At 57.2% G+C, this 14425-nt stretch overlaps 1 protein-coding gene across 1 annotated transcript; it reads right to left on the bottom strand.

Annotated features, from left to right (window-relative positions):
* Nucleotides 1–10156: 10156 nt before the first annotated feature.
* HRG_00181 (uncharacterized protein) lies at nt 10157–12751 on the bottom strand (the record flags this gene model as incomplete). Its single annotated transcript, XM_044858652.1, has 1 exon — nt 10157–12751. The coding sequence occupies one exon, from the start codon at nt 12749–12751 to the stop codon at nt 10157–10159; it is 2595 nt and encodes an 864-aa protein (XP_044725052.1).
* Nucleotides 12752–14425: the final 1674 nt, after the last annotated feature.

Raw genomic sequence — 14425 nt, 5'->3', positions numbered from 1 at the left:
TGTGATCAGATGGGGGGCTGAGCTGAGCTAAGAATAAATAAGTGGTGAAAAAGGAGAGATCTGATCTTGGAGCTCGGGGGTGAGTCAACGCTGGACTAGACCGTGCAGGTGATGTTGCGTGGTGTTGCCTCCTAATGAAGGTCTAGAGAAGAGGGAGTGCTATTTTAGTTGTTGTGCGAGTGCCACTGAGGGCGAAGTGAAGCTTCCTCTTCTCACTAACAGACCTGAGCCCCTAATCTAGTCGCGTGATGAGGGAGACGATTGCAAATCTATGCTGCTGCGGGATAATGACTGCATCAAGGTTTAGTTGTCAGTCTCTCTAATAAGGGTTGTTGACAACACCAACGTCCAGTGTCGAGCGAGAGGGAAAGAGCCGAGCGAGCAGAGCTGGACAGCAAAGACGGAAGAGAGAGCAGACGGCCGAAATGAGCAAAGGTAAGTCGCACCGAGACCGCGCGGCGGCATCCTCTATAAAGAATCAAGAGGCTCTGTCGCCGACCCCACGAAGACTATGCCGTGGTGCCTCGGCCAGCCCGATTTGTCGTACTTCGAGCCTAATTTGCCTGATCTCACGATGGGATCTCCGGAACCCTACGGAGCATCCTCCCGGCACTGGCGGCCGTCACCGTTCGGCTCCGGAATGGGATTTGTCGTGGTGGTCCCCGGCTCTCGGGCTCAGGAACAGGCCGGTCCACATAGCCAGCCATGCATGGCCAACCACATGGCCTCCTGGCCTGGTCTGGCCTCTCAGGAGGGAGGACAGTCGAAGCCTGCGGGAACGGGCCCGTAGAGCCATTTGTTTGCGGAGATGCATGCTCAAGGTCCGGAAAGGCCTCCCGTGCCGTGAGACTTCTCTAGCAGGGGAGGATCCATACTGTAGCCGTTGATGCAGGGCTGGACGGAAGAGTCAGCAAAGGATGACTTTGAGGTTGTCTAGGAGATACATGTAGATACCCAAGGCGCTTCAGGTCGGATGTATCTCCAGTTCCAAAAGACCAGGGGTTTAATCCCTTTCGCATCGGGGGAGCACGACCTCGTGCATGTGGTAAGGATGGGGACTGCTGGAAAGGGGGGAGGGTTCGACTTGGACATTACCAAGTCGATGTTGTTTCAATCTACCTATGTAGAAAAGCAGGCCCAGCCACACGATATCTGCTTAGATTCTTGCAGAAGTCATCCCGACAACTTTGTGTTAAACACACCCCCTACCCTGTCGGCCTTCTCACAGCAGCCTGACAGATGGAGTTCATGTGCTGTCACCACCCCAACAATGGTTTTGAGACTGGGCACAGATTGATGATGGATCCCGAATATCGCCGCTTCAAACATCCATGTGTAGGCTGCCTATGGCATTTGCAACTCGCGGATTGTCGAGGGTAGGACTGAGGGTGAGCAATGTGAGTCAACCGGTCAGAGCGGGACGCGTAAGGGAACAATCGACTGCGCTGGCTAGCGTTTCTCTGTGCTGCTGCCTTGCCGGTTTTCCGCGCACGACGCAAGACGGCAGGCAGTTGATTACCTTGGTTTGGCCGATCGCAGCATGAAACATAACTCCTAGGTGCAAGTCCAACAACGCGTTTCGACGGATGTTCCTGACGCGAACCCTGCGACTGTCAGCCTAATAGCCAGGCTTGCATCCTGGTTCCTGTGGGCTGACGTAAAGGATCGCTGGAAAGAGGAAGGGTAATTCAGCCTACTCTCCGATGCGATGACGGATAAACATGGGAAAGATGACGGAACAAGACACGGATTCACGCACGGGATAATCGGCGTATCTGCTCCACAGCCACATATATTCTGAAACGGCCGGCAGCCGGCGAGAGGCAACAGCACGGCATGCTGAGCCTGCACCCCCTGCTGTGGCAGTGGGTGGTTATGGGCAAGATGGGGCGAGATGCGTGAGATGGCTTGCTAGGGTGCTTTCCATGTGGCATTCCCACCTCATGTGGTCCCTTGGCACCCATCCTGTGCAGGGCAGGACCTTGGACCTCCTTCGGCGATTCACAGAGGATCATCTTGAGCTCATAGTGCCATCCTGAGATTCCGGTCGGCGACTTAACCGCATAACCGAACGTGACTATTGTTTGCTCACCGCAATCACCACGGACGGAGTATGCAGGCGTCGCATTGACGGCTACCGCAGAGTGGTCGCACTCGGGCCATCTGAACGCGCCTGGTCTTCCACGTGCTGGTGCCAGTGCCTGGAACGGGGGAATGAATTTCTCAGATCATGCAAGCTCAGCAATGACAAGAGATAAGCTCGTTCGGGCAAATGTCACCACGGCGGCGGGCGCTCGGGCAGGTCGCAAGAGACGTCATCGGTCCTGAGAAGTAGGGCGGCGCGCCGTCGTTGCAGGATCACGACCCTGCAGCCGGTCTCCGGGTATCTGGCGGATGCTGGCAAGCGGATCCGCGACTGCACGGAGCATCTGCGAGTGTATGGCGAATGAATGAGCGACAGCATGAACGAAATATAGCTCCTGTCTCCTTTTTCTCCGCGCAACAGCAAAATGGCTGGCGTTGGGTCGACGACCTTGTCAGTATCCATCCAGGAATCACTGGGACGCCGCGGCATGATGAACAACTGATGAAAGCGCGAATGACGGCATTGGGGAAGACAGCGAGCAAGCATCGCCATCTTGACCGAAACTAGGAGCATTTTCCGATGCTAAAGTTCCCGGCGGCGTGGTTCAACCTAATTGAAGCCGCAGCGGGGATTATTTCAACGTTGCAGTTTCTCATAGGTTTGAACGGGTGAGGTTTGATCGTTGACCAATGAAAGCCTAAGCCGCAACCCTTGTCACTATTGCATTGCCCTAAACAGCTCCGCGATCCGGGAAATGGCTTCCCAAGGCCCGAAGGGCAATCCGGTCGAGATATGTGACAGAATTGCCAAGCGGCCACCTTCGACTGACTGTCCCCGCGCGGCTTACAGGGCCCTCGGACGCCACCGCAGGACTTGGTGGCACCCATCAGTGGTGAAAGAGAACAAGGAGCCACCGTTCCCGCCTTATGGGGGTGTCCGGCAGGCACCGGCAGCGGCGACGGTGTTACCTGCCATGCGCAGTTTGCACTGATTCGCAGACATCCTGTTCAGGGCAGGTACGATAACTGGAGTCTATTGGAGGGTATGGAGGGATGAGAAGAGAGGCATCAAGGAGTACCAAGGCCTCAGAGTCGGTGGCTGCATCATTCATCCAGGATCCAAAAGGGCGGGTCTGCGGGGTTTGGGAGAAGCCCCGGTGCGAGGGTGAAATGGTGAGCGCTGAGAAGTGGTTACAGGCCTCTGCTGCGGCGAGATCTGGGCGATTGCGTGCGCGTTCAGCCAGGCACTCGAGCGGCGAAGCCTGCATGGTCCCAGGACTGCGACGCCTGGCGTCGGGCATTGAAGCAAGCGCGAGAGCGTGTTGCAGCCGTGGTTTGGCCGAAGATCCGATGGAGAGTCTCCAATCGCGGACGCCGACAGGACTCGGCGTAAGCAGTGCCGGCAAAGGAGGGGGCCAAGACGCTGTGCTGAGCCGTGGGAGGGCTGAAGAGGCTGGGTCGACGTGAGACGGATGTTACGGGGCGGCGCCAGTCGCTTATCGTTGGTGGTATGCCGCGAGACTTTGGTCTGATTGGAGGCGGGCTGATGGCGGCTTGGCTCCGAAGGGCCTGTCAGGGCGTGGCGCACCGAGGCCGAGAAGGGGAGAGCATGAAGAGAGGTGGTGAAGCCTGTGACCGATGGTGAAGAGGGTTAGTTTGAGTCTCGCCAAGTCTGTATCACCTAGTCTGCGCCCTCTGGATGGAGAGGGAGCATCCAGGATGCCTTGACCTTGGCCACCCCTATCGCGCCTGGAGTGGCATTCCGCGCGCTTCGTCCTCCCAATCGTTTGGCCAGGTAGCATTCAATCGCCGAGGTCGCTTGGCTGCGTCATAAGACCCAGACGACAAGAGCTTGGGTCCCCAAGGCCAATGGGGAAAAGTCAGGCTTATGGTCCCCTGCCTCGGCATCTCAAGGCTTCCCGCCGATGGTGCCGGAAAGAGACGATCCCTCGTGGGCGATGCAGGTGGGCAGCGTTCGCTCCCGTCTCGTTGTCCCAGTGCGGGCAGAAAAAGGTCCGGGCAGGGTCACGATAACGACGCTCGTCAGCGTCGTCTTTCTTTCTTTTGCGAGGCAACAGAGTTTGCGGGCCGCGACATTGGCAGTCGTCGACGAGACGAGCGAAGTGGGTGGTGGGGAAGAGAGTCATACAGTGTGTGATACAGTGTGTGATACAGTGTGACGAGGTCTGATGGTCTACTTGGTACAGTTACGCTGCCTTCTGCATACACGGAGCGCGTTTCGACCTGCCTACCCTATAACTCCGTCAGGCAAACCAGAATGGGCTGACGACACAATGTTGGGAGCAAGCTTAGCTTGTTTCACCTTGAGCCGTGCTTTCGGCACTCACGAGCATGTGCATGGAGATCGGCCGACCTCGTTGCGCTTCTTCTTCTATTGGCCAGCGAAAAGACCGCTGAGACGGGAAAACGTGCCTCCTCCTCGCATGCACCGACCGAGTTGCTTGACAAGCACCATTCATAGGACAGCGGATGCGTTGCTGTGTACAGTACATAGCTTCAGCACTACTTTAGACGCATATTCAAGGTGCATCCGTGATGGATACGAGGAAACGCGGCTGGCGCCGCACGCTCTCGCTCTCAAAAGTATTGATTCCACCGAGATGTGACTGTCCGCAACGAGGGCATTTGTTTCAATCAGTCTGATTGGCCATTCCGAGCCGCCCTCTGTGACGGGGTATTTAGATTCTACACGTATCATGAGGTGCAGAAGAGGCACAGCAAAACAAAGAAAAAAAGAGAGACATGACTCTATATCGGTGTGCGCGTCCCGCTTTCGTTTCCCGCGAGGTCCTGGTCGGCGGATGTACGAGCACACATTTGGAAAGGCAAGATGAGCAGTGGTGAGCTGTCACGCCAACGAGGTGCTAGACATGGGACACTCCTCTCCTATGCCAGCGTGGGAACCGAAATAGCTCGACCGTCTGACCGGCCCGCCCTGTGGCCGCTGACTCCTCGAGCATAAACCGCCGGGACTTTGCATGTGCCGGGAAGTGGAAAAGTAAAGCTGAAAGGCAACCTCTCAGCCTTAAACCGCCCCGCCGCGCAGCAAAACGGGGAACAGGCCGCCCTTAGGCATCGGACTCGGTGTCCCCGAGCTGCTTTCGCTCGACTCTGCGGTCGGCCGACGCGGGAGGTGACCCGAGACGGGACGTGGGATGATATTCTCCTACCATTGCCGCCCGATGCTACTCGATACATGAGACGCCCGAGAAGGCAGGAGGCGTTTGGTGGAGGGAACAGTGTAGCTCTCGGAAAGGTATATGCTTGATCAAAAGTCGCTTGATCAAAAGTCCATGACTGATTCGGATGCCAAAGTTACAGATCGCCCGCCGAACAGGCAATATACATGTATAGTCCCCGGCATCGCCGCCCAAAACGAGGCTTCATTGCTTCCAAGTATATACGCGAGTTACAGGGTGGACTGGCAGCTGCTACATGGACAGAGACCCAGCACCGCGGGCCCAAACGTGCTGCGAGGCGAGGCAATGCGATGCGGGCTTTGGGTTCCTCATGCAACCTTGGCGGCTTACCTACGTGCGTGGCAGCCTTGTACAGGATGAGCAAGGCTTGTATGGTGGATATGACTGACTGGACTTGGGAACGGCATAGAATACTTGGCCTTGGTGAACGCTCCGTCATAATTCTTCCCCCTGTCCCTTCGTCGCCTTCCCTACTACGGGTAGAAGCCGGCTGCAGATGGTCCACCCACACAGCATTGAAGCAAGATGTCAATTCTGTGGTCCATTACGAAGTACGGCAGCTCTAGCTCGACCGGCGTGCCGAGCATTGATATACCGATGCTAGTATTGGTCGGATGGCGCTGCCGCGGGATGCCACCTTTGGACAAGAGGGCTTCGAGTTTGGCTACACAGGCAGTCACAGTGATAGCCCAGGAGGAAGCCCCCGGCCACTGTCTGTTGTTTGCCCAGGCCAGGCTAGGAAAATAACGTCGGGCACTTTCTGCTGCCGCGGTAACGTATGTGCTCGTGGACGAGCGAGGCTCCTTTGTGCGCTCGCAACAAGCGTTAGCCGACATGGCTGATGAACCAGGGAGGGCCTGCCTGGTCCAGTGTACTTACACGGGGCACCCAACAAGGAAACAAGGGGGCCAGCTTGTTGCGCCGCTTCTGCACTCAGCGCCAAGGACCAAGGACTCAAGGTACATACGCAGTCGAGAAAGAGACTTTGAAGACCGGGCCCTGCGGAAGGCAGGTACACGCCGTCATGGTGGGGCTTTGTACCTTGCTGCGGACACCCCCCAGGGGCTGGTCCGTCGCCCGCCGTCGTCATCATCCAGTTTAGGCAATTTATTCGTTTACCCCGCGTGGATCCCGAGATGCACGCGTGGGTCCACCCGGAGTACGGGACGACTTTGTGACTTGTCGACAGCCTGGAGAGAGGCCGGTTCGCTCGGATAGACGATGGCAACGGCGAGGGACATGGAAACGAACAAGCATTCGGACTCGGTATCATCTATATCAGGGGTCACTCACTCACTTATCGAGTGCCTGCATCGACACGCAACACAATCCGGATTTCGTACATGTATGCATCGCCCATCACGTTATACTGTAGATGCCATCCAAGATATGCATCTCGGCTGCTGCAGGACCATCAAAGCACTCATCTCGACTGACTTTGCGTATATACAGTATACAGTACATTCATGCCTTCCGTGTCGATCCATCGACGCTTTGCGTCCCCCGTGCCGCCCAAGCCATTGCCAATCTCCATACGTGGCCTAGTTCCATGTCTGTAGCGAAGTTCATGAGCGCTGGCGTCCCGCAACGCCCGTCACCTCGAGCCTGCCTTTAGATTCCCAGCCTTGGCACTTGAAGGGGGCAAGACGTTACAGCGCAGCATGCCGTGCCACCGCCCCGCATCAGCAGCAGCTCCCGTTCCTCCCCCTCCCCCTCGACACCACGTGCGGCGCCAATCTGGATACCACGGCGAGGCCAGGCAAGGAAACCTTCCTTCTTTTCTCTTGTTGCGGTGCTGCTCTTTGCCCTGTCTGACATGAGGAGGGCCTGTTCTTTGCTATAATTGGGTGGTGCAGTAGCGGCGCGTGCATGTCTCACTAAGCATCCATGGCCGGGGGTCGTCAACGGTACGTGCAATGGGCGTGGAAGATGCATGGAAGACGAGGCGGCCATAGAATGAAGCTTGATGATGCAGAACCAGCCAGTGATCACCGCGGCGTGCATATACTGACTGACGTTTCCGGAAACCACTGATCCGCAAGCCAGAAACTTGACATACAGTAAGTACATATAATCAGAAAACTACTTAATATGCTTAAAGGGGCTTGCTATGGACTGTCTACTGTGCAGTACACGCACGCATGCGTAATCAATGGACCATGTGCCGGGGAGACCCTCTCCACCTCGTGGCCTGACTCTACCCGCCATCGTCAGCGTCTCTGGCTCTCCACCCATGTGGGTTCGGACGCATACACCCCTCCCCTCCGGGTATGGCTACTATCTATTAGTACTCTATTAGTACTGCACAGCCATGTCATGTCTTGGGAGCCTTTGCCTCTACTGTGTGTATATGCACTTGCCCCCTGGGCGACTGGACGGGTAGATCCTAGCAGGCCACCCGGGCATTTATGCCGGATCACAAAATCTTACTCTTCCGGGGCCATGCATCGACTCGAGTCCCTCATTTTCAGCCCGGAGAAAGCGTCGAGGGAGGCGCCGTGCCCATGCTCTTGTCATCACACCCTGCCCTGCCAGGCCACGTTCCGAGTCCCTTGACGATTCACGCTTCTTTTTCTGCCTGCTCCTTCCGACGGTAGTATCCTTTGCGAATCATGCTGCCAATTTTTGCTGCAAAGTCTAATATTGTTTATATTAACGTTTCCCCGGTTTTCCTTTCTCATGCACATGTATCCCCCCTTCTCCTGAGTCTCGACTTTGTAAACCCGTTCCTGCGTCTTTTCTCATTTCCGGTTTGTTTCCTACTAGCCTAACTGCTTCCATCGGTCAGACGATCAAAGTCTTGCCGATCATGACCCCCCTTCCCTTGACCGTTGACGCCATTTCTCTATGTCACCAAGGAACCGGATTCTAGAACCATTTTTGTCGCCCACCCCCCTCCCCCGCCTCCTTGCCGGCTTTTGGCCGCATTCTCCAGGCCGGCTCTGGGCCTTTTTCGTCGTTGTCTCTCTGTTCGTAGTACCCTCCCTCTATCTTCAGTTGTTTGTCATTGGTTGGCGGATGCGGGTAGTCGGCTAGGCTAGTCAGGACTCTTGGTCGGTGGTGGTGGCAGAAGAGTATCTGTGCGTACGAGTGTGTATACCCTTGCCGTCGGCTTGCGTCAAAAGTCTCAATGACCAAGTAGAATAACTTCGTTGCTACACGAGACACACAACAGAGATACTGCCAAGCAGGACCATTTTCCCCCTTCCCCTTCCCGTCTCTGGTCGTTGTACTCTGCCGTGCCTCCTCCCTATCTCCAATCCCCTTCTCGCGCCGCGCGGCGTCATCGAGGCACAGCAACAAGGAGAAAAGTCTAATCTCCAATCACTTCTTTTCCATTCGTTGCCCTACTGTATCTGTGCCGCCGCGTCTACTGCTGAAGTCAGGTTAGGCCCGTTGCTGCCTCTTGTGTCCGTCCGTGCAGCCGTCCAGTACTTTATTGGCCGCGTTTTGTGACAGATGCATTCGCCGCCAACTTGGAGGCGTCAAGCTCAAGGTGAGTAGAAGTCAGACGCATACGACACGGGTCACATCCGTCACCTATTGGTGTCATTTAGTGGAGCTTCTTTAGCTATGCTATATTGGCCGGGGAAAACAAGGCGCTACGATTTGCACTTTGAGAGTTGAAAAAGGTAGTCGAGATGGCGCCATCATAGCTTGCGAAGCGGCGTGACAATGATGCCCGGCGCCGACGCCTAAAACACCGCTACCACCGTTCACACAGCCCCCGATAGAAATGTAAGATGTATCCTTGGCCCAAGCCCAAGTATGTAAGTCCGTCTGTTGATGACTGTTCTGCCGCCTGCCAAGACAATAGACCATCCAAGTGCGCGCTGTAGCGACTCTTACACACGATGCTGCCTGGGGCCCATTTACACTCACACACTCAATGGGAAAACAGAAAGAACAGACACATGAGAGCACGAGCAGTCAAATTTCCCGTGGCAAAAGTCTACTCAACACTTTGCCTGTCATTCACCTGTCCATCTTGAGAGTTTCTGTAGAAGCATAAGGAAGAGTACATGAATATAAAACAAGATGCATGACCCCCGAGTCTCGCAGCAGAATGCGGACATGAGATTCAGATGGCCGCAAACTCAAAGCACCGTTAACGAGCCGCAGATGACCACATGATCGACAAGAAAGCAGAAAACCGCGGAAAGAAAAGGGGGGAGGGCCAGTCCGCCCACCCCAGAATATCCACTCTTCTCCGTCTCCCCAAATTGTAACTCGCGAAACGGTTGTAATCCTCAACCGTCGTCATCATCCGCTCATTCACCATCGTGTAATCCGAAAAGGGGAAGAAAATAAGGTTCAGCCGGCAGCACATGACAACAACGCTTGCAGGGGCCCTCCTGGCATCGCGTGCTGCCATCAAGCCCTGCCACGTAAGAATGTTTGACAGAGAGCTTGAATACGACGCTGACAGTCGCGTCTGGTATAGTCCCCAGGGTCAGCTGAGAAAGGGGTGTCCGTGATGTGTCTAAGAATCCGCAACGCACTCCGATCCAGTCCATAAACGCCGGTCAAGAATCACAGCCACAGCCCCGTGTTCCAAGAAGGAAAATAATAGTTTTTTAAGAGGAGGGAGAAAAGGAAAGTACCAAAGCGCAAGAACCATGCTTTTTCCATCATTCCGGCGAGTGTATAACCCGGGGGTGACCGTCTGTAAAGGCGAGGCGCCACCGGTGCCGCCATGTGGCATCGTTTTCGTGGAGAGAGTCTATAATGTGACACCAAGATGTCGCCGTTGGCGCCCAAGGAGGACAAACAAGCAGAAAAGCCGGCGGCAAGACAAGACACGTGCTTGCTAGCCGCCGCCGCTAGAGTAGATAGTTTGGTCCCGTGTCTCAGCAGGGTCTCTTGTTGTATCCGTTCTCAAAGTAGTAGAGAACAGAGTCCATGTCGGAGGCGGCGGCGGCCGTCGTCGTCGTCACATCCACGCCCCTGACATCGGGCCAGCCCCACTGCATGGAGCCCGACATGTCCAGGTCCATGACGCCCGGCATCTGGGGAAACCAGGCGTGCTGCAGGTCCACCAAGTCCGACGCGCTGAAGTGGTCTGCGCCCCCTGCCGCGGCCGCCGCCCCCAGCGCACTGTGGTCCAGCATGCTATGGAAGAGGTCGTCGGCCGTGTGCCAGTCGGGCTTGTCGGCGGGGCTATACGGCATCGAGCTCCTGGCCGGCGTGCCCCCCGCTGATGAGTGCAGCGACGGCGGCACCGACGTCGACGGCGTTGTGGTTGCCGCCGTCGTTTCCATGGGCGAGACAAAGGTCGACATGTGATCCGAGTCCGACCTGGCCATCATGGCGGCCGGGCTGTGGATGGGAGTGTGCGGCAGAGAGGCTCTTGCGTTGTCCGGGGAGGGGACGCCCGACGAGCTGGAGTTTGACCCGGGTCTGGACCCGTGGAGGGCCCGCACGCAGGCCTTGAGGCGCTTGCGCACCATTCGAAGAGAGCGGCCCTGGTTGAGGAAGTCGTCCTGGCTCATGGCGTAAAGCCCATGGGCGAGGGCCTTGAGCCGGGCCTCGTAGGCGTGTGCCATGGGTGCCTCCACCAAGAGGCAGCCCATCTTCTTCTTTGTGTCGACAAGGCTCAAGGCACGCGCACACGTGTCGAGGGCAAGGCAGAAGACGTCTGGGAAGGAGGCACGAAGCGAGGGCGTGACGCCGAAGGGATCCTGGGGTTGCTCCGACGATACCAGGTCGAAGATCTGCATAATCTCGTGGGCCGAGGCGCAGAAGCGCTCGAGCACGTCGGCGGCGATGCCCTCGTCCCGCTGGCCGGGCGGTAGAAGGGGGAAGAGGAAGTTGATGGCCATGGTGTGGTAAGTGAGCAGGACGAGGCTGCGTGACGAGACCTCGGTGACCTGCCGGTTGAGGATGTGGATGCTTTCCATCAAGACGCGGTTAATCTCGCGGCAGACGCACGCAATTCCCTGCGACGGCTTGCCCTGTTGGATCCTCTGGAGAGCGAGCAGCGGCGCCTCCTGCCAGAAGCTGGTTGTGGGCGAGTCGGTCACGTCGGCCTCCTGGGGGTAGAGGGCGAAGATGTAGGCGACGACGCTGGCAATGTGGGCCAGCGGCCACATCTCGCGGATAACGGCCTTTTGCCTCTGCAAGGTGCTGAAGTTCTCGGACACAAGGTCGAGCTGGATGATGACGGACGAAGCCTCGGTGACGGGCAGGAAGATGGATGTGAGCGAGGTGGGCAACAATGCCGAGAAGTGGCCGTGACCCATTTGAATAAAGGCCCAGAGGCTGAGCGAGTAGGTGGTCCAGTAGAGGTAGGCGACGACCTCCTTTTCCACGTCGAACACGTCGATGCCGTTGATACGGCTCGACGTGACCGGTACCGCCGTGCCCGAGATCTGCTCCTTGATCTCGCTGGCGATGCGGCCTGCGAGACCGATGTAGCAGCAGGCCCGGCGGATCTGAAAGGAGCACAGCGCGTTCCAGCCCAGGAGCATGAGCGCCTGGGCCGTCGAGATGCCATCAAAGACCCTAGTCGAGACGCCGCCGCCGCCGCTTTGGCCATGGCTGGCGCCGGCTCTAAAGGGGCGGGTGCGCAGCTGGGCGGTGGCCCAGCGGAGCAGGACGTGGCCACGGGCAACGGAAACCTCGTCCCCGATGGTGAAGTTGGCATCGGCCAGCATCGTGGCCAGGAGGACCTCGTCGTGGGTGCTCTCGCGGTTCTCGCGCAGCAGCAGCGTCTTTGAGACCAAGAAGGAGAGGGGGTGTGTTGAGAACCAAACGTCAATGAGCTGCAGTTGCTGCCGTTGCCCGTACTCGGCGAGCGGGTTGCCGCTCGGGGGGGCGTTGTCGAACATGGTCTGCGTCTCGTCGCTGGCGAGGCCTGAAAGGAAGAAGCGAGCGCCGCCATCTTCGACATGGTGGCAGCCCAGAGAGCCGAACTGGTCCGAGACGAGCCCGACGAGGTCGTGCGTCAGCAGAGACAGGATGCCCGTGTACTTGATGCTCTTTGCCGCGAGCTTGGCGGCCACGGTGTCGGTGGCCGGACGGCCGCGGGCTGAGGCTTGCTGAGAGCGGTGGTAGGCCGATATCCTCTCCTGCCACGGACTGGAGCGCGGACCGACGTCGGAAGAAAAGTTTTCGTAGAACTTTTGCTCAAGGACCTTGGCAACGTCCTCGACATCCTCCGTTGGCGCCGTGTCGTCGCCCATGGCGCTGTCGGGGCTGCCGTTGAGCGAATCGCACGTCGACGATCGAGGCCTATGCAGGCCGGGAACACCACCGTGGCCCGTCGGGTCCGACCGGGAGCTGTCCTGGCTGATGGTCCGGGCCTTGGGTCGGGTCGGTTCAAAATCGTAGATGCAGTCGGCTCCTTGCCTCCGGCATGCCTCGCAGATGGTCTCGTTGGAACACTTGATCTTGCGGGCGCGGCAAAAGGCGCAGGACCGCCTCAATGGGTGTTTGGAAGTCATGGCGGTCAACTGTGTCATGAGGAGAGGGAGCTGAAGATTGAGTCCGGGTCAAGGCGACTGCTGCCGACTCGAAGAAGGCAGCTTGTCCCCGGTGTTGAGAAAGGGGAGGGCAGCAGGGCAGGGGATGCAAACACCAGCAACAGCAAAGAAGGTTTTATTCAGTGTCAGTGAGTAATGTCGCCCGTAGATAAAGAGGACGACAGGGGAGGTGTAGAGCCACGTCGAGCAACCATGAATAAAGCTTGAAGCGTGGTATTGGATAAAAAGTGAGGCTGATCAAGCAGAGCTTGTCGACGCGGTGGCAAGTCCGAGTTTATCAAGTCGCGAGCAGAGGGCCAGGAAGCAGCAAGAAATAACGGAAGACGCGTGCGACCTTTTACCTCTCAGCTCTCAGCACGTCAACGAGTTGCATCGGGGTCTATATTGCGGCGATGACCGCAAGGGGAATGTGTGGGTGGGGGGTTGTGGATAGACAAAGATGGATAAGAGAAGCAGTAGTCTTCTGGGGCCTACGGGGAGGGGGGTGTAATTGCACTGTAGGATTGAATGATACAAAGCCACGAGGGAATGCTTACCCTTTTCCTGCCGTATTTCTCGGAAAAAGAAGGGCCCCCAAATACATAGGTGAGAGGGAGGGATGGAGCGACAGAGGGGGTTGGGGGTGTTGAGGATAAGGGGTGTAAGTGACCGGAGGCAGAAGAGGGTGGAAGCGGGCGATCAATGACATAAAACAAAAGGCAGAAACAGGGCAAAAGCCAGCCCTGTTGGAGAGGCGACGGTCGGTCCCGTGTCTGCAGTGGGATCCGTCCGGGGGCCTTGGCAGGGCCTCCAAAAGGGCCCGGCCCTCGTGTGACCCATGGCGAGCATCAGCATCAGCATCAGCACCAGGCCAGTGCGTGCAGCCTTTTTGCCTCGACGGCCTTGACGGCGTATTTCGTCGAGACTGGGAGTGGGCAAGCAGAGGTGATACAGCACCGTGTGCTTGGGGTGCATGCCATGCGGCATCGGCCCTGCAGCAGCGGGACCTGGTTCTTCAGCCGGCGCCAGAAGCAAAAAAGAGGAAGAGGAAACAAGCGTGAAGAAAAGAGGTGGTGGCAAGAGAGTTGGCAGTTGGTCCACTGGCCGAGGGGGTCTAGTGTTAAGGAGGGCCGTGGTTGGCTGGTTGGGCGACCACATGAGGTCCCTACTCTTTTCTCTTTTCTAGGCACTCACTGTACGGGAGTACGGATACATACATACAGTACATCCAATCCATCTTGCCTTGTCAGGGGGCCCTGGAGACTGTCTGGGGATCAGCTAAGGGGGAGGGGGGTGAACGTGGATGGGCTAAAGGGGGTCCAGGGGTGTCTCATCCAGGCATCCCCACCGGTACTCCGTCAAAACATGGGGAAAGTACCTGCAGAGTCCCGGCGAACGGACAGCCTGTACCACTCGGTATGCCCTCAAAGAGACCGGCGACTGTCCAGCCACGTCTCCATCCTTCCATGTATTCCATTTCTATAGTATCTACTTTACGCAGGGTGCCTTGCCCTTGCATGCATTTACCCATCCACCCATCAGCACTGGGATCCCTGAGCAAATCATGCCAAAAGAGGGTAAGAGCGAGAGAGAGAGAGAACGAGTTAAAACGAAGTTGAAAGAGGGCGTAGTGTGGGCAAGGGAGCTACATAAGCG

The sequence above is a fragment of the Hirsutella rhossiliensis genome (assembly GCF_020360975.1).
Source record: "Hirsutella rhossiliensis strain HR02 chromosome Unknown scaffold00001, whole genome shotgun sequence".
Taxonomy (NCBI): Eukaryota; Fungi; Ascomycota; class Sordariomycetes; order Hypocreales; family Ophiocordycipitaceae; genus Hirsutella; species Hirsutella rhossiliensis.
Note: the sequence above shows the minus strand (reverse complement) of the source record. Positions and strands in the feature narration are given on the sequence as shown.